Raw genomic sequence first — 20,780 nt, 5'->3', positions numbered from 1 at the left:
GGTTGCAGGGGAGCACCCCTCGACGAATCCGCTCCCAATTCGCTCTCCGCTCAGGGCCTACTCGGGTGTGCATGTTGAAGTTTCTAATTTTCCTTAGTTAGAAACCCTTCATGCACTTTTTCTGATTTATTCCTACCTACTTGTTATTTTTCTTTAACAAGTTATTTACAAAGTAAATACTGAAAATAAACACCAGTGCATGCTCAACATATTACAGATCAACAACTAAAAGAAACACGAACAAACACACCACATGACACCATTATTTTTGGACCAATGTCCTCGGAAAAACCCAATGCGGGAAAACCGGTGCAACTATTTAAGGGTTTTCTTATTAAGTAATATCAGAGTACAATCTAGGTGCCGAAACTGGCCTACCCAACAAAGAATTTACTTAGCAGCTATACCTCACAGTTTGAGAGAAATCTCCTGGCTAAAACCCCGGAAAATCCTTCCGGTAGCTCTTCAGCACAAAACTGCTCCTGCAACCCAAGCATCTGCCCAATCTGGACTGCGTCAGCCCCTCTCTGTCTCACGCTGGTCCTGCGTCAGCCTTTCTTGGCCTGCACCAGCCCCAGGAGGCCCTGCGTCAGCTCTGGGAGCCTTTGCGTTAGTTGCACTGACCGCTCTGGTGCTCTGCGCAACACTTGGCTGCCTCTGCGTGGCCCTGCGTGAGCCCTTGCTGGTTCTGCGTCACCCTCCTTGGCTGCTACGCTGCTTCCCCAACACAATCTCTGCCTTCTCTGTTTCTCTGTACTCAATGCCCCTCAGCTGCTCTCCCGATCACTGGTTCTATCTCTCTTAGCAAACCTCGCTCTAGAGAATAGAATGACTGATCATCTGGTGTGCTCTCTAAGTGATCCTCAAGCCTCTTCTTATACTTTTCCTGTTGACATTCCAAAGGCCGAGATTAAGTCCCTAATCAATGACTAAGATTAGATCTGGTTTGATCCATGTTTTTTGGACCACTCTAACATAGATTCATATTAATATTTTATTTTCCCTAAGTTTAGACTTAGGGAGTCCATTAAAAATATTAATTATTTTAATATCTCCTGAGCTGTTTAGAATCTGCCCAAACCCTTTCTGGGTATTGGAGATCTCATGTGCACCAACCTCTTTACCAAATTTCATGGCTAGAGCACATCCGATGCTATCCCACATCAAAACTCCCTTTTAGCGAGGACTACGCTCTAGGAATACTCCTCATTGAGTATTACTCTGATCATCCGACATCGGTACCTGTGCTGATGCTAGGCATTCCTGCCCAACATCCTTTGCACTGCTGCCTCCTGTGCTGTTGCGCATGGTTTTGCCACTGCCACTGCTGCATCTGTACGACAGCTCCCTCTGCATCCGTGCTACTGCTGGTCCTTACTCCCAGCACTGCATCTGCACTGCAACTCCCTTTGCATCTATGTTACTGCTGGTCCTTTCTCCCAAGACTGCTTCTGCACTCCACCTCCTCTCATCATGTTGCATCGTGCTGCCCACTGCTGCACTACAACTCAGTTACTGAGAAGTAAGTAACTAATCTCCCAACTGACCTCCCTGTTGGGCTAGAAACACCCACTAATGCTGAAGCTCCCTCTGCCGCTGACAAGTGCTCCCTCTCTCTGACCTCTGCACTACTGCAACAACTCCCTACATCTCACACCGTTGCACACCTCTCTGTGCCTTCCTGCACTGGTGCAACACTCCTGCGCCTCTCGCACTGCTGCAGCTTGCTAGTTTTGCGCTTTCTTGGGACTCCTGCACTGTAGCTCTCTTTGCTGCTCCATCCACACATGTCTCTACCCACTCAGCCAGTGCTGCTACTCCTCGTCGTGGCTCCCATAGCAAGGTCTAATCCAAGAGGCTGGGTGCTTCAAGGATCCTGCCCCTCATCGCCTATAGTCCGCCTGACTACAACTCGATTTCTCCCCTCTTCCGCTCAAGTGGCGTGTGTGCACTCATGGCACAGTCATCGTATGTAAAAACTTCCTTCTCTGCCTGTGCTGGCGCTGCCTTAGTCTCGGAAGACACTCCCTTACTCTTCTTCCTTGGATCTCCCCACAGTGGAAGCTCTTGATCTTGGAGAGATCTTTCTTCTTCCGCTTCTCTTGCTTTCCCTCAGATGCTAGGGCCACATCCTCCTCCTCTTGCTTGACCTTGATCCCTTTGCTGCTGCTACCTGTCTTTGATCGTTGTCTGATCTCTTCTTGGCAAAGAGCTGCCCACATCTTGCCCCAAGGTAGGTGAGTCCCTCTGCCCAGGATGCTTTGGACAAACGCTTCCCACTCTTCTGAGACAACATTCAGGGCTGTCCTCACCATAAGCTCCTGATCCGGTGTCGCTCCTATAACAGTCAACTGATCTCGGATCTCATTTAGTCCTCCGAGGAAGGAGTCAATCGTTTGACCCTTCTTCATCTGATATGACCTCATTTGGTTCTCGAGCAACATTCTTCTCTGCACAGAAGTATGCTGGTACAGGTTCTTGAGAACCTCCCACATCTCAACTGCCATTTCCTTCTTGGCTATATGTCGTACCACATGATCCTTGATCCTGTCAAGGATAATGCACTTGGCCCTCGCCATCGCCTCCTCATACTTGTCATTATAATTAGGGTCGACTGGGATAGCTATAACCTTCAAGGCGAAGTTCTTGATATGATTCTTGTCAAGCACTGATAAGATTCTGGCCTTCCAGACTGCGAAGTTCGAAGCTTCGTTCAGTCTATCCTAGTCTCTTACCTCGTGTAGTGCCATGATGCTCCTCTACTTCCCTCTTGGAAGTTCTTTGTTCGACTCCTTTGAGTCTGTACTCCTTGTCTGGAAGTTCTCTTTTGGACTCCCTCTGAGTCCTGATTTCCCTCCTGGAAATCCTTCTGCCGCTTGTCGAGATGCCGCCTGCTCTGATCGTCTTGTGCAACTGCATTGCTGATCCAGGTTCTTCGGCTAGAAACCCTCGGTAACAACTCCTCTGGCCTTGCTCTGTCAGGTACTGTTCTGACTACAGTACCTCACCAGCTCCACTCTGCAATATTCCTGCAACCTTCTTGACCCCAGCGACTGCCTCTCTGTGAACTGTGTCAGCCCCTTTCTGCCTCACGCTGCCTCTACATCACCCTGGATGTGTCTGTGTCAATCCTCTGACCCTCTGCGCCAGCAACGCTGGCCTCTCTGAGGTTCTGCGCAGTTCCTGGCTTCTTTTGCGTCGCTCTGGCTGGCTCTGCGTCACACTTCCTTGGCTTCTGCGCTGCTAGAAACAACTTCTGTCACCTCGGAACAACTGTTTTTTGCTGCTATTGCTCCGCTTGGCTGATGTCTTTTAGTCCTCCTGTGATCTGCAATCACACTCTGATACCATGTTGAAGTTTCTAATTTTCCTTAGTTGGAAACCCTTCATGCACTTTTTCTGATTTATTACTACCTACTTGTTATTTTTCTTTAACAAGTTATTTACAAAGTAAATACTGAAAATAAACACGAGTGCATGCTCAACATATTACAGATCAACAACTAAAAGAAACAAGAACAAACACACCACATGACACCATTATCTTTGGACCAATGTCTCGGAAAAACCCAATGCAGGAAAAATAGTGCAGCTATTTGAGGGTTTTCTTATTAAGCAATATCAGACTACAATTTGGATACCGAAACTAGCCTACCCTACAGAGAATTTACTTAGCAGCTATACCTCACAGTTTGAGAGAAATCTCCTCGCTGAAACCTCGAAAAATCCTTCCGGCAGCTCTTTAGCACAAAACTGCTCCTGCAACCCCAACGTCTGCCCAATCTGGACTACGTCAGCCCCTCTCTGTCTCACGCTGGCCTTGCGTTAGCCTTTCTTGCCCTGCATTAGCCCTAGGAGGCCTTGTGTCAGCTCTGGGAGCCTCTGCGTCAACTGCGCTGGCCCCTCTGGTGCTCTGCGTAGCACTTGGCTGCCTCTGCGTGGCCCTGCGTGAGCCATTGCTGGCTCTACGTCACCCTCCTTGGCTATTGCGCTGCTCTCCCGACACAATCTCTGCCTTCTCTGTTTCTCTGTACTCAATGCCCCTCAGCTGCTCTTCCGATCACTGATTCTATCTCTCTTAGCAAACCCCGCTCTAGAGAATAATATGACTGATCATCTGGTGTGCTCTCCAAGTGACTCTCAAGCCCCCTCTTATACTTTTCCTATTGACATCACAATGGCCGAGATTAAGTCCCTAATCAATGGCTAAGATTAGATTTGGCTTGATCCATGTCTTTCGGACCACTCTAACACACATTCATATTAACACACATTAATATTTTATTTTCCCTAAGTTTAGACTTAGGGACTCCATTAAAAATATTAATTATTTTAATATCACCTGATCTATTTAGAATCTGTCCAAACCCTTTCTAGGTATTGGCAATCTCATGTGCCCCAACCTCTCCACCAAATTTCGTGGCTAGAGCACGTCCGATGCTACCCCAAATCAACAACACGCTCCTTTTAAACAAATTTCGCTCGTTGGTTTTTAGGGAGCGATTAGGGGAGCGGCCGCTCCTTGACCGCTCCCCTTTCATGTTGAAGGAAATGTAACTAGGTTCAGTCTTCGTAAATGTCATTTTGATATTTGTATTTATTCAAGAAAAGAAATATTATTTTTAAATAATATGTAAATGAGTTTCTTGCTCATTGAAGTAGGTCTAGCACATGTCAAAGTGCTATAGGTGAGTCAAAGAGTCATAAGAATTATGTTGAAGACCTTAAGGGTATGTTACATTATGTATATTCATGTATAAAAGTCAAAGAAGACACCTCCAAGCAAAGTCAAGTATCCTACAAGCATAGACACCATCAAAAGAAGCAATGGCACCATTAAAAACACCTATTGCAGCAAGAAAATCAAGTTGGCCTCAAAGCTACAAGTTGGCCTAAAAGGAGGGACAAACCTCTATATATAGATGTTGTCCACTCCTTCAAAATGAGAACGCATTCCTTTGAAATCTGCGAAGGTACAAGACAAGGAAAAGGGCACCAAAAAGACAAGAAGAAGGTCTCCAAAGTAGCGAAGAAAGGAAGGATAAAACCAAAGTGTTAAAGGGCTAGTTACAGCCACACGTGCGAGGAAATAAGAGCAGTCCCTGTGGTTATGACAATAGAAAATTACAGTTCACCATATCTCATTATTTAGGGTGCAAACTAGGCCTACAAGGCCTCTCTCTCAAGCGTGGAAGAAGGGTATGCAAGCGAAGGGTGGAAGATAAGTCTAACATAGTTTTGTGAAGAGAATCCCCCACACGTGCGAAGAATTAGGGTTGCATTGCTTCTGCCCTAAGTCTGCAATAGTTGTCAAGAGAAAAGAAGGCTCGGTTGGGAGGCTATAAGGTAGTCATCCTAAGGTAGAAAGACTCCATCTCAAGCGAAGGAAGAAAAGGTCAAGGTTCATCCTAGAACACACAATCTAAGGTCTCTACAGTTGCTGGAAGAAGTGTCAAAGGGAGGAAGACAAAGTGCTGGAAGGAAGAAGACGAAGTGTTGCAAGAGGAAGTGATCTTGAAAGGACTTGACTTGTGCTTGGAGGATCTTCTAGTCAAGGGTCTAGGGTTTGACATTAATCAATAGAAGCTTCAATAAGAGAAATTTACTAAAGGGTTTTCCTCTCAAGAGAAGAGAGGTTTTGGCCCTGGCAGAGAGCCAACATCTTCTATTCTTGTTCTTATGTTTTGGTAGAAGTTTGATGAAGCACACACACATGCATTAATAATAAGAAGAAGAAGATTAAGTTAACAATAAAAGGTAAAAGGCTCCACAAATTGTTATCGAGTAACAAAGAATCAGACTACACCTAATTTTCCCCAGATTCTTCAACACTTCGCTTCGGGAGTGATTTTGTAAGAGGGGGAGGGATCGCTCTTGATTGCTCCCCGTCTTAAAAAACGCTCCCGTCGATGCAGGAAAAGGTCGCACGATCGAGAGAGGGGCGACGACTGACAACAGAGAGGGGGAGGAAAGGGAGGGAAAGGGGAAGGGGAAAAGGATAAAAAGACCCTCTCCCCTCCCATTATTCAGCCATTGGAGAGAGCAAGAGAGGAGCTTGGAGGAGCTTGAGTAGCTTGTAAGGGAGATTGGAGCTTGGGATTGAAGGCCAAAGAGGTAGGTTCTACACTCTAATCTAGCATTTTTTGTTTTTTTATGTTCATTGCCATATATATATATATTATCTTTCTATTTTCCATTGCCATTCCTCCATTTTTTTGCAGACTCGAAACTTCAAAAATCATGGCTATATGGCTTGGCATTTTATTCTTGTCGGTTCTTTTTTTGGTTATTATGGTGTTGGAGAGTAGAGGAAGGAGGGTTGATCATGGTGAAGAAGAGGATCAAGAAGTGGATTATAGTGGATTTGATGAAAACCCTAGAGAGGATTACGTTGGTGAGGAGGAAGAGAGTGGACATGATGAGGCCCAAAAAACTAAACAAGACTGAACCCCATTGTGGAAATATGTTTCTAGGCTCGAAGGAGGGGAAGGGGGTGGAAGCACTAAATTTACATGCTCCCATTGCAACAAAACTTACACAAGTTCATACACTCGTGCCAGAAGGCACCTCTGTGGGAAAAGGCCATGGGATGAAGATAAACCAATAGGAATCAAAACTTGTGTAAGTGTGTCAGCAACAGATAGAGCCAAATACACAAGGGAAGAGGAGGAAGCCCAATGAAAATATAAAAAATCAAAGGGTTTCTTTGAAGATAGCTCACAATCACATCAACATGCATGAAGAACTTCCTCCCATGGCAGTGGATATGGAGGCATAGGAACAAACATCTCTTTAAGGCATAGAACCATATGAAATTTCCTTGATGAAGGGTGTAGGAATGATGTGGATTAAAAAATTTACTGGTTTCTCTATGCATGTGGGATACCATTCAATGTTCTTCGCTCACCTTATTGGCATGAAATAGTTTCTACAATAAATGATGCCCCTGAAGGATACGAGAGACCTGGGTATGACAAGGCTAGAACCATTGGACTTGATCATGAAAAAGAAAAAATATCACATTCTTTGAGTAGAATGACAAATTCTTGGACTGAGCATGGGGTGTCCATTGTATTTGATGGATGGACAAATGTAAAAGGCAAGCCATTGATAAGTGTTCTTGCTATGTTTGTTAGTGTTGCCATCTTTCTTTCAACATATGGTTACTCAGGGATGTTCAAGACCGGTATCAACATTGCAGAACCATTACTTGAAACAATTGAACGTATTAGGCCATACAATGTCATCTAAGTCATCACTGATAACGCTGCTAATTGTAAGGCAGCGGGAGCAATTATTGAGGATAAATACCCTAACATATTTTGGTTTGGGTGTTTGGTTCAGACATTGAACCTTTTGATGCATGATATTATTAGGAATAAAAACCAACAATACAAATGGATTGGTGATTTGTACAAGAGAGGCAAACAAATGATAAAATTTATTTCAAATTATAGAAATACCTATGGTCTTTTCCGTAGTCACTCAATATTGGAGCTGTTGAATATTGCGAAGACTAGATTTGCTAGCTATTACCTCATCTTCAGGTGCCTTTTGAAGGTAAGAGAGTCATTGGCTAGCATGATATCTAGTCCACACTGGTAGGTATTAAAGGACAGGGCTACAAATGCAACTGACAAGAAAGGTTTTGAACAGATGGAAGAGACCGCTCTTGATGGTCTGTTTTGGGCACGTGTGAGGCAAGTATTGCAATTCACCAAGCCCATTTATAGCATGATTTGTTTTGCAGATATAGATAAACCAATGATTGGGGAGGTGTATGAGTAGATGGATACCATGTTGGGGCAAATAAAAGATATTGTTCAGGAAGATGATCCCAACTTGTATACATTGATTCATAATTGTATGTGTACACGGTGGAATAAACTTAATGTTCCACTACATGCTTTGGCGTATATCCTTATGCCAAAATACTACTTTCCATCTTGGTTGGGCCAACCTGCACCTGGGGGTGGGGTTAGGATCAAACCCTATACAGATCTAGAGGTATCTAAAGGATATATGGAAGCATTAGACAAGTTGGTACCTGACAAGGAGGAGTGTGCTAATCTGCGTCTTGAATTAGGCAGATACTTTAGTTGCACTGGTTTGTTTGGTTCTTTGCATGCAATGGAAGATAGAGACAAATTTGATGCTCTCACATGGTGGGAAGCATATGGCGGCATGGGACTTTCGCCAAAATTGGCAAAAAAAAGTTTTCTCATAGGTTGTTAATACTTTTTCTATAGAGAGGTGTTGGAGCACCTACAACTTCATACATAATGTGAGAAGAAATATACTCAATGAAAACCGGGCAGAAAGCTTGGTTTATGTGCACGACAACTTGAGGTTGTTGAGTCATTATTGTGATCAGGCTTATGAGGATCCAACATATAAAATTTGGGACAACCACCTAGTGGACGATAATTTGGAGGATGACACTATACATCTTGAAGAATTAGAAGTAGAACTTATGAGAGATGAGGATGAAGCAACAACAACCATGCCACCCCCACCATCCAGTAGCAATGTTAGTGTTCGAGTTCCAACGTCTTTTCCTTTGCTTCCGACGCCTCCATCTACATCCTCACGTGGAGGGCATGTGCCTTCTGGTTCTGGTCGTGTGATTGTGCGGGAAGAGACTCCTAGAAGACCACCATGACCTGCTCAGAAATTAGACATTTCTCGTGGCAAGAGAAAGATGTAGATAATAGATTTACTTGTCTTTTCTAGTCTATTTGTTTTAGTAACTGTTGACTCTTTCATATTTATTATGATATTTTTTGTAAACAATATATGACAATTTAAGTTTGAAGTTTGAAGTTGGCAATTATAACTCATTGGTAATGAATTATGAATATGATGCTTAGTGAAAGTTGAATGTTGTTTCATTTCGTGTTAGATATTCTTTGTTGTAATGGTTACACTTAGCTTACAAGTACAACTTTGGTGATCAATTATGATAAATGTTATATGTTGAATTTTGAAAGCTTGAAACTTTAAGATTGATGAATCATGAGACTCAATATGTTGTATATTACTAACTTGTGGACGTGGTTGATGAAGATTATAACTTCTAGATGATTGTTGTTATATGGTTCAATGATTCAATCTATGTTTTTTTTATGTTTTTTTATATCTAATTCATCATTTTATATGCTTTTGTTCACACACACACACACACACACACATATATATATATTTTAAAAATTTGCTCCCTGAATCGCTCCCAAACCCGGGGCTTCTGAGAATGTCGCTTCCACTCCCCCTCCCAAGTAACCTTGATAGAAACAGTTTAAACTTCTCTCATGTTGTGAGCTTGATATAATTCTGGACCATTAATCTTCATTCTTGATATAGATCTGGGCCATTGATGTTGTGCTCGGTATACTTAATCAACACTAAACAGGTTTTGCGGAAAAGTGTTTAATTGTACTTATGGAATGTGGCAACTTCCTGGACTTCGTTCAATCGGCCTGCATGACCTTTTGCTGCTTGAACTGCATTTCGAGCTTTCTGCTCGGCTTCCTACTATGTGACCCTGCTCGATCTTTGGTGCGGCGTGTTCCTCGTTTGGCTCCACCTGAGCTTGTGAACTTATTCTGACACTTTGAACATTGCAGTCCTGCTTGACCTTCTGACCTGATCAATATTTCCATTGACATTAATGACCACACACACTCAAACAGCTTCTGGATATTCAATCATTTCTATTGTCAATGATTCATAAATATATAAATAAATCATCAAATCTTCTTTGTGTTTCTTCCATTTTTCACAAGATTATTGAGAAATAATGCTTTCAACTTCCAATATTTGGATGAAAGACAGGGAATTAGTCATTCAGCTAGTCTGTTAAAGTATAGAAAAATTTCACATAAAAGTTGTGGCCAAAAAATATATTTTCCCGTCAAAATTCCTTGCATATTTTATGGAAATCTATCCTGTACTTTGATTGTTTGTGTAGAATATGTTTTGTGACTTTCTGCAGTTACATCAAGTTGGGAGTCGGGACATCTTGAAAATGTCAATTAAAATTGTGCACTAAAACTATTTGTGGCATTTCCAGTTGTACGACATGGTAGTTGAAGCTACAGATATTTCTGATGAGACAAAGGCTCGAATAAGCCAGAGATTAGCTGAGGCTGATAAGGTTAATTTCAATAAAGACTTCAGCTTTCAATTTGAAAGAAATCAAGTTTTTTTTTTTTTTCTTTTAATTTTTAATTTTTTTTATTTTGCGTACATTGTTTGTTGTTTAAGTATGTCAAGCAAGTTTTAAAAGGTGTGCTACTGAAGTTTTGAAAGTACATCAAACAGATTTTAAATCCATAGTGTTGAATTGCAGTGCCTTATTGACGGAGCTGATGAATACTTGCAGCTGCTTGATGTAGCCAGCAATGCAATGCGTTCTTTGTGTAATATGACCCAAGAATGTTGTTACTGATCTGAAATTCACTTGACTTAATAGCTGACTAATGAGTTTGTTCTCTGCTAACAATTCATGGTGACTAGTGGATAGAGTGATGAATACTTGCAGGTACTGGATGCAGCAAGCAGTATGATGCATGCCTTCATACCATGTTTCAAGAATATTTTCTTCAAACGTATTCAAACATTAACCAGATAACTGTATAGAGCTTGATGTTTCAGTTAAAGTTAGTGACCAGTGCCATAATGTTTTTAAATGCACATAACAGGAGGCTGTATTCTAATTTTCATAATTTCCAGTGTCCATTATTTTGCACTTTTCTGTGGATTGCCATCTTCAGGTTATTGTCTATTGGAAAGCCAATTTTATTTGCATTGAAGAAATATCGTAACTCATACAAACCTATCAAGATTAATAGATAGGTTGCCAATAATCATCAACTTTCTGTTGTGCACATAGAAAAATAGGTATAAAGTATTTCAGGTTTCTGATCATCGTTCACGTTGAAAAGTGAAACCTCTGTACTTATACTGCAAAAATTTAGTCAGGTGACCTATTAAATTAATCTGCACCTGTTCTTATGGTTGTAAAGGCTCCTTTCTTTTCTCTTCTTATGCTGCCTTTCTAGAAGCGGTGTTGTTAAACCAAGTAAAATTAAGTAGATTTGTCAATCAAAAAGTTATATGTATCAATTGTTCTTGGTGTGGCTACTTGTAATAGTATCTTTAACAATTCAGCATATGGGGTCTCTATGGCCAACCGAAGGCAACATATCATTTTTGTTTGATATCATTATATAGCTAGCAGAATATATCTTTGTGTAAGATCATATAAAGTTTCATTTATACAAAAGTTCATCAAAGGAAGTCAACTACCTATCATCCACAAGCAAATGCCAAGTGGTTGTTGATTTTGTTGAGAAATCAATGCGTGTAGGTATTAGGGTTTTATTCCTCTATTTCTTGATAATTACTTGTGATATGTCTTGGTTTCTTTGTTTCTTGATTATGCTATCTTTCATCAAGCAATTACCAAATCAATTATATATGAAGATCACAAGAACAAGGGACACAAGATGTAGGCACTCATCTAGGGAAAAACCCCTTTACAACGGAAAAACCCAATCAACTTTTCTTCAATAATAGAATCAAGTCAAAGTAAGACAATCCAAGACCTTTGGATCTAAACAAGACTTCCTCCAATCACCAAGTTAATCCTGCTTTAAAGTAGACAAAACTTGCTCTAGTCAACATGGTCAACCCCTTCAAAACTGCATCAATTTGGAATTTTGCCCCTTTGCAACTTAGAATTTTGGACCTGTAGTTATTGCTGAAATTTCAGCCCCTGCAATTTGCCCAAAAACCCTAGAAAAACTTGCACGTGTGAGAGAGATGCCCAAAATTTCGATTTAGACTTTTTTTGATTTGTTCTTCCTTCTTGACTTCACTCTCCCTTTCTTGATCTTGAATCACAAATTAAACTTGTGGAATGAACGAATGCCAAATAGGTTGAGCTCCTCTTCTATTTATATTGCTTCCATAGGGTTGAATTGCCCCATTTTGGGCTGACTTCTTCATGGCAGGGCCGACATGGTGAGGAGATGACAAATGACTCTTTTGACTCAAAAATAATATTCTTTACTTGATATAAAAGACCAAGAAGGGTCTAATAAATATGACAATGACTTGTGACACAAAAGAAACCCTAGAAGCCTACATGGAGGCTTTGACCTTTTAAATAAATAAAAGGGGTTTGAAACCTATGCTTCAAAATAAATTTGTTTTCCTTCTTTTTCAATTTTACAATAAATACATAATGACAAATTACAATAGCATTTATGAAGACCGACCATAGTTACATTTTTCAACATTTCCTTTGAACTAGGGAGGTATTCATAATTTAAATAGGTACAAGGATGTATTCAAATTGACATCTTCACACAAGAGTTACAACATACGCAATGCCAAGAATACCTTACTGCCAAGGTATCCTTCCAACAGGGACTAAGGTGTCATCTAGGCGTTTTCCACTATAGGTACCATCATGCCACTACTCTGGTATCCATCCAATAGGATACCATCTAGCCCTTCATGCCTTGACAGCAACCCTTACAGGGATTTGCGTATTAAGACAAAACCAAAGCTCCACACAATACCCTCCCTCTGGGATCTAGACATTAACTGAGATCTCAATATTAACTAGGCCACAATGTCCTCCCAAGTACCATCATATAGGAAGTTTCTCGGTACTTCATTTTTCCCTCTACTAAATCAGAGATTTCCACCAGCCTGAGCATGTTACTAAAATAAACTAACTTTTTGTTCGGAAGAGATTTCGTCAATGCATCAACTACATGTTCACATGTTGCCACTTATTGTAGCTTCACGACCCCATCTTGTACTAGACTTCTGATATAATGATACTTATTGTTAATAAGCTTAGTTTTGGAATGGAACATGGGGTCTTTAGATATCTTGTTGCTGCTTTGATTATCACAATTTATAACTGTGGGATCCAAGGGTCCTCCAAACAAATCTGAGAAAATTTTCCTTAACCAAACTGCTTTTCCAACTTCACAAGCAGTAACATATTCAACCTCGACACTACTTAAAGCAACTGAATCTTGTTTACGACTCATCCAAGAAATCATAGCGGATCCCATACTAAAATAACCTCTAGTGCTTCTTCCATCCTTCTCACTGCCACCCGAATTTGAATCTGTAAAACCTGTTAATTTGATTTCTTTTCCATCTTACTTTAGATAGTAATGAATAGTCCCACATAAGTACCTCAAGATATGTTTGTCAGATATCTAATGATCATGATTTGGCTCCATTTGAAATTGATTTAACATATTTACAACATAACATATAGGGAGTCTAGTATTCACCAAATACATCAATGAGCCAATCAACTGACGATAACATGTGGGATCAACAAGACTAGAATTTGAACTTCTCAATTTCTTCAAATTGGTGATGATTGGAGTTGTCATGGGTTTGGAATCCATCATACCAAACTCTTGTAGAATCTTGATGATATACTTTCCTTGACAAAGATTTCTTTGGGTTTCTGCCAAACTTCCAAGCCCAAATAATAATGCATGACTCCTAGATCTTTCATTTCAATTTTTTTGCCAACATTTTCTTACACTCTTGAATTCTATGCTCCACACTTGTAAGGAGTAAATCATCCACATATAATAGAATAATAACTTGTTCATTCTTTACTACTTTGATGTAGAGATTTGGGTCTGTAGAACTCTTTACGAATCTAATCCTTAAAAGATAGACATCCAATCTAGTGTGAAAATTTACTGCAATAATTGATTTATTTCTCCTACTTATTTATGATAAGTTATTAACCAATACTTCAGTGAATACCAAAATAAATTCAGTCACAGATTTCACAAACTAGAACTGAAAATTAAATGGCAAGAGAAGCATCAACATATGAACAATTACATTAACACTAGTTTTTGGACAATCATCTTTGGAAAAACCTAATGTTGGAAAACCGACATAGCAGATCTGAGGATTCTTATTATTGGCAGTAAATATTTGAATACAATCTAGAATGTTCAACTAGCAATTCTTTACAGAGAAAATACTGGTGAAAATCTGAGTGAGTTTTACCTCGTTTCACCCAGCAGAATTCTGGTTGATCTGACACAAGACTGGCTAACCCTGGCTATTTCTGTGCTAGCTCCGCGTCAACCCTACGTCACCTTCTCTGCCCTATGCTCTCTCAGTTGTCCCGACAGTTCCAGACAATTTCGGTAGTTCCAATTGTTTCGACAGTTCTGGATTCTGTGTGACAGGCAACTTTTTTTCCCTGTGTTGGCCCTTTTGGCTCTGCGTTAGGACTGCGTGGGCCTAGACTGACCCAGTGTCAGCTCTCTCAACTACTGCATTGCCTCTCTGCAAGCTCTCTTCGCCTTTGTTCTGTATTTTCCGGAAAGTCCTCTTGGATTCTCTTTGCTCTTCAGCGACAAGATCTGCCTAATCGATTTTCGTCCTGAGAACTTCTCACCTTCGAAAATCGATTTCCTCAATATCTCTGTGTATTTTCAAATGAACCCCAAGTCTCTATTTTATACTTTTCCTGTTGAGTCTTCAATGACCGAGATTAAGTCTCTAATCAACATCTAAGATTAAAACATGATGTGATCTGCCTTCTAGATCATTTTCACCCATATTTTGATTAATACCCATTAATATTTTAATTTACCTAAGTTTAGACTTAGGAACTCCATTAAAAATATTAATTATTTTAATAAAATACAATCTGCGTGGAATTTCACCAAACGGTTTCTGGGTTCTTTAAAACTCATGTGCCTTAGCCTCTCCACCAATGTTTAAGGCTAGAGCACTTCAAATGCTACCAAAAACTAACACTCCTTTTTAGCGAGGAAGGTGCCCCAGCAACAATGTCTACTTTCATGCTGCTTTATTTCTGAAGCATCTCCTTTCTGCGCTGCTGCTGCGACCAACACTATGCTACTGCTGTTACTGTACTGTTGCCCATGACACTACTACTGCCACTGCCATCGTTGCATCTGCACTACAACTCCCTCTCAAACGCTGCATCAATCTATTGAAAGTGATTTTCCAACATACCCATCTATTCCCGAAATTGAACAAACTTGGTTCTTTCTAGAGCCTTGGTGAGTATGTTTGCCATCTGATTTTCTGTGGGAGCATACTCCAGCTGTACCACTCCAAGCTGAACACAATCTTTGATAAAGTGACATTGAATATTGATGTGTTTGGAGCAATCATGAAATACTGGATTTTTCAAAGAACTTGATACAACTCTGATTATCACATAAGATCCTTGTCACTTCCATCCTTCTCCTGAATAGATTTACACACAGTTTCCTAAGTCATAGTTTTCACATGTTGCTTTGCTAGCTGACATATACTCAGCTTCAACAGAGCCCAGAGCTACAGACTTCTACTTACTGCACCAAGAGGTCATCTCAGATCCAATACCGAAGCAATACCTAATGGTACCTTTCATGTCTACTGAACTTCCTACCCAATCTGCATCAAAGAATCCACTCAATTCGATATCATTGACCTTGGTGTACCTTAATCCAAAATTTATTGTTTCACACACATACACGAGAATGTGCTTTGTTGCTGACTAGTGCACCCTTTTTGGTTCCACCATGAACTGACTAAGGGTGTTGACAACATAACACAAGTCTGGCCTTGTGTTGACTAGATACATAAGTGACCCAATAAGTTGTTTGTATAAGGTGGGGTCCACTTCCTTGTCTCCCGAAGCATCTATTTTCATCCAATTGGTAATCATAGGCGTAGCCATAGGTCGACAATCCTGCATTCTGAATCTTTTCATAATTTCTGATGCAGATCTTCCTTGGCCAAGGAAGATCTCTCCATCCCGCTGCCAAACTTCCAATCTTAGAAAAATAGTGCATTAGCCCCAAATCTTTCATATCAAACTCAGTTTCCCGGTTCTTCTTACAATCCTCTATGAGTCTGGATGATCTTGTCAAAATTAGATCATCCACATACAATACCAGAATCAACGACTCCCCTTCTACCAGCAAATAATAAAGATGGGGATCGACATTGCTCTTGATGAATCCCAACGGTTGTAAGTAGTTGTCAATTCAACCATACCAAGCTTTGGGTGCTTGTTTTAGCCCGTACAAGGCTTTCTTCAATCTGCACACATGAATTCTCTTTTCATGTGTTACGAAACTTTCTGGCTATTCGATATATACCTCTTCTTCTATCACCCATTCAAGAACTTTGTCTTGACATCTATTTGGTGAATCTCCCATCCCATCTGTGCTGCAAGGGATATAATGGATTTGATAAAGGTATATCGAGCTACAGGGCCAAAGGTTTCCTCATAGTCTATTCCTTCCTTTTGTGCATATCCTTTTGCAACAAACCTAGCCTTGTACTTATCTACACTGCCATCTGTAGCATACTTGATCTTGTAGATCCATCTCGAACCTACAACTGATTTGTTCTTTAGTCTTGGTAGAATTTCTCAGACATTATTTGTTATGATATAACTATACTCGTCTACCATGGCATCCACCCCTACCTGGTGTTGTATGTCTTCTTGAAAACTAGAGGGTTTTTCGACCTGAGCTACCAATGCTTGGAACCTATCAGGTTGTTTACGCTGCCTTTTCTCGGCTCTAGGAGATCTAACGAATTCCTCTGCGTCCCTTGGAGTCTGTCATACTTCTCAACTAGTTCTTCCACTGATGGTGGGAGGTTCCATCTGTTCTTCTTCCTGTACCTGCTATGACACTCCTGGCTCCTCTTCTTTTGAGGAGATGCTAGTATTAGTTACCATGCTTGAACTAGATGCTTCTCTTCTTGCCAGATTTGATCCCTGTTGCTGGACTAGAGGAGCATCCTCATCTTGTTCTTCAAATGACATCTCACGAGATTTCCTGAAGGCTCTATCTTCCATGAACTTCACATCCCGCCTTACTACAATCTTTTTGTTGCTCAAAATGTAGATCTGATACGCCTTTGTAGTCTCACTGTAACCTACTAGATACCCAACTTCGACAGTCTGCTCTAACTTGCTCCGCTTCTCTTTTGGAATATGGCAATAAGCTACACTTTCGAATACCCTGATGTGACTTACTTTTGGCTTCTTCCCTGTGAAAACTCCCTTTGGTGTCTTTTTCCTAAAGCCCTGTGAGGAGTCCTGTTTTGAGTGTGGATAGCCATGCTACATGCTTTTGCCCATAAATCCTTGGGTAGATTCTGATCATATAACATCGTCTTTGTTGCTCCAACAATAGTTTTGTTCTTCCTTTCCGCGACTCCATTCTTTTTTGGATTAGTTGTCCATTCTCTTCAGATCCCTTCTCTTGCACAAAAATTAGTGAAGTTCTTATCTGTGTATTTTCTACCATTTCCTGAGTGCAATATCTTGATCTTCTTTCATGTCAGGTTTTCCACTAGAGCCTTAAACTCTTTAAGCCGATCAAAGACCTCATCCTTGGTTCTCAAAAAATAGATCCAAGTTTTTTCTAGAATGGTTATCTATGAAGGTAACAAAATACTTAGCGCCACTGATGGCCCTTGTAGACATTGGACTGCAAATGTCTGAGTGTATTAACCCCAATACACTCTTAGCTCTATTGTTACTTCTAGAATATGCTGCTTTGGCATACTTACCTAGCACACAACTTCTGCATGTATCATCATGCTTGGTAGTAAGCACTGGAACCCCCGTAACAATTTCCTTGAGCATCTATAACGCCCCATGATGTAAGTGTCACATCTTCTTATGCCACAACTAATTTAATTCTTTTTCCCCATCGACATTACTGCTTATTAGTGCCATAGGAGACTTGAGTTGCAAATTGTATAATTTGTTGCTTCGAGTTACAATATGGGCCCTCTTTTTCCACCTTGGATGCTTGACATATACTCTATTACCAATGAAGTATACATCATATCCCTTATCTTGTAATTGAGAGACAAAAATCAAATTCATTCCCATACGTGGCACATGCAGTGCATTCGTGGCTCAAAGACTATCACCTGCAGATGTCTGGAATATAACGGTTCCTTTTCCTATTGGGGTGCACTTCGTCGTGTTACCCATTGTGATTTGAAAGTTCATCTGTTCCCCTTGATAGCTCGAGAAATATTCTCATTCTCCAGTCATATGAGATGAAGCTCTGCTATCAATGTACCATTCTTCGGCTAATGCAGAACTTGATAGGCAAGCAAACTCCTCTTCCAACCTGGAAGCTAATTCGAAATTATTCTGATCCATACTATTCTCCATGCTCTTTTTCTTTGCTTCCATCTTGCCTGAACCTTGCTCTGATACCGTGTGAAAATTTGCTGTAATAATTGATTTATTTCTCTTACTTATTTATGATAAGTTATTTACCAATACTTTAGTTGCAGACTTCACAAACTAGAACTGAAAATTAAATGACAAGAGAAACATCATAATATGACCAATTACATTGATACACTTGTTTTTGGACAATCATCCCCGAAAAAACCCAATGTGAGAAAACTGGTGCAACAGATTTGAGGATTCTTATTATTGGTAGTAAATATCTGAATACAATCTATAATGCTCATCTAACAATTCTTTACAAAGAAAACACTAGTGGAAAATCTGAGTGAGTTTAACCTCACTTCACTTGGCAAAATTCCGACTGATCTGACACAAGACTGGCTAACCACGGCTATTTCTGCGCTGGCTCTACAGTAGCCCTTTGTCACCTTCTCTGCCCTCTGCGTCATTTCTCCCGGCTGTTCCGGTAGTTCCCGATAGTTCCCGACAATTCCGACAGTTTTGACAGTTCCCAACAGTTTCGGTAGTTTCGGTTGTTCTGACAGTTCTGAATTCTGCGTGATAGATAACTTTTCTGCTTTGTGCTGACCCATTTTGGCTCTGCGTTAGGACTGTGTGGGCCCATACCGGCCCAACATCAACTATCCCGGCTACTGCATTGCCTCTTTGGAAGCTCTCTCTGCCTCTCTGTTCTGTATTTTCCAGAAAGTCCTTCTCCCAGATTTTCTCTTTTCCTCAGCTGCAAGATCTCCCTAATCGATTTTCCTCCTGAGAACTTTTCACCTCAGAAAATCGATTTCCCCAATCTCTCTGTGTATTTCCAAATGAAACTCAAGCCTCCATTTTATACTTTTCATGTTGAGTCTTCAACGACCGAGATTAAATCTCTGATGAACAAATAAGATTAAAACATGACTTGATCTGCCTTCTAGATCATTCTCACCCATATTTTGGTTAATACCCATTAATATTTTAATTTCCCTAAGTTTAGACTTAGGAACTTCATTAAAAATATTAATTATTTTAATAAAATACGATTCGGATGGAATTTCACCAAATGGTTTATGGGTTCTTTAGAACTCATGTGCCTTAGTCCGTCCACCAATTTTCAAGGCTAGAGCACTTCCGATTGTATGAAAAACTAACATCTAGCATATCAAGCTCTAGGTGTTTGCTTTAAGCCATATAGAACTTTCTTCAACTTGCAAACATGAGATTCTTTACTTTGTATTTCAGAACCCTTTGATTGTTCAATGTATACTTCTCCATCTATAGTTCCATTCAAGGAGGAGGTTGTTTTGACATCCATCTGATGTATGTTCCATCCTATAGAAGTTGCTAAAGAAATTAGAGATTTGATGATAATGTACCTGGCTGTAGGAGCAAATGTTTCTTTGTAGTCCACTCTTCCTTTTGAGAGAATCTCCTTGCTAGAAATCTGACTTTGTATTTTTCTATACTTCCATCAACAACATGTTTGATTTTGTAGATTCACTTGGAGGTGACAATCGATTTGTCACTAGGTCTAGGAACAATTTCCCAAACTCCATTCTTCATGATAGATTGATAGTCTTCTGACATGGTTTTCTTCCATTCATCATGATGAGAAGCTTGTTCAAAAGTGGTAGGTTCTGCTTCAACTAATTTTTTTGTATATGTTGCATATCTAGAGTACCTCCTAGGTCTGTTTCTTTCTCTGAAAGCACCTTTTGTTGCTCCATGTCCTTTGGCATCTTCAAGTGTAGCTTTTAACCAATTTGGCTTCTTTTTTGCTTCATGAATGATTGTAGATTGAATATGTTCACTTGGTCCTCCTTGATTTGAAGGTGCGTTGCCATGTTGTTCTTCTTCTTCAAAGAGAGGGATATCTTCATCATCAAATTCAATAGGAATATCTTTGGACTTTTTGTATGCAAAGTTTTCATCAAATATTACATCTCTACTGACTTCAATTCTATGATCTTCTTTTATGTAGATTCTATAAGCCTTTGATGAAAGGCTATATCCAACAAAGATACCCTTTAAGCTTGTAGAGTCTAACTTCTTTCTTTTATCCTTAGGAATGTGAATGTATGCAGGGCATCCAAAGATACAAAGATGATCTACAAATGGCTTCTTCCTTGAGAAAGCTTCTTTTAGTGTCATGTTCTCAAGAAATCTATGAGGGCTTCTATTTTGTATGTAGATCGCTGCCATTGGTACTTCTCCCCATAAGACTTTTGGAATGTCTTGATCAAATATCATGGCTCTAATGCATTCTTCGATGGTTCTATTCTTTCTTTTCACTACTCCATTTTGTTGAGGATTATGGGGAACTATGAGCTCCCTCTTAATTCCAACATCTTTGTGAAAAGCTATGAGTTCCTTAGAAGTGTATTCACCACCATTGCCTGATCTAAGAGTCTTTATTTTCCATTTTGTCAAGTTTTCCATTTTTGATTTGAAATACTTAAATTTTTGAAAGACTACATCCTTGGTTTTTAGGAGATAAATCAATGTTTTTCTAGAATGATCATCAATG

The 20,780-nt window shown here is 40.1% G+C and overlaps 1 protein-coding gene across 1 annotated transcript in view; it reads left to right on the top strand.

Moving 5' to 3' along the window:
- LOC149193526 (replication factor C subunit 2-like) overlaps nt 1-10,753 on the top strand; it is a 326,348-nt gene extending 315,595 nt beyond the window's left edge. Inside the window, exons 14-15 of the mRNA XM_089407345.1 lie at nt 10,070-10,153; nt 10,349-10,753. Coding sequence (XP_089263471.1) covers nt 10,070-10,153; nt 10,349-10,447 — 183 coding nt within the window. The 3' untranslated portion in view covers nt 10,448-10,753. The remainder of the gene's footprint in view (nt 1-10,069; nt 10,154-10,348) is intronic.
- The last annotated feature ends 10,027 nt before the right edge of the window (nt 10,754-20,780 follow it).

The sequence above is a fragment of the Pinus tabuliformis genome, chromosome 2_2 (assembly GCF_031772625.1).
Source record: "Pinus tabuliformis cultivar Carrire ecotype Pingquan chromosome 2_2, CPIR1, whole genome shotgun sequence".
Lineage (NCBI taxonomy): Eukaryota > Viridiplantae > Streptophyta > Pinopsida > Pinales > Pinaceae > Pinus > Pinus tabuliformis.
This window is presented reverse-complemented; position numbering and strand designations above follow the sequence as displayed.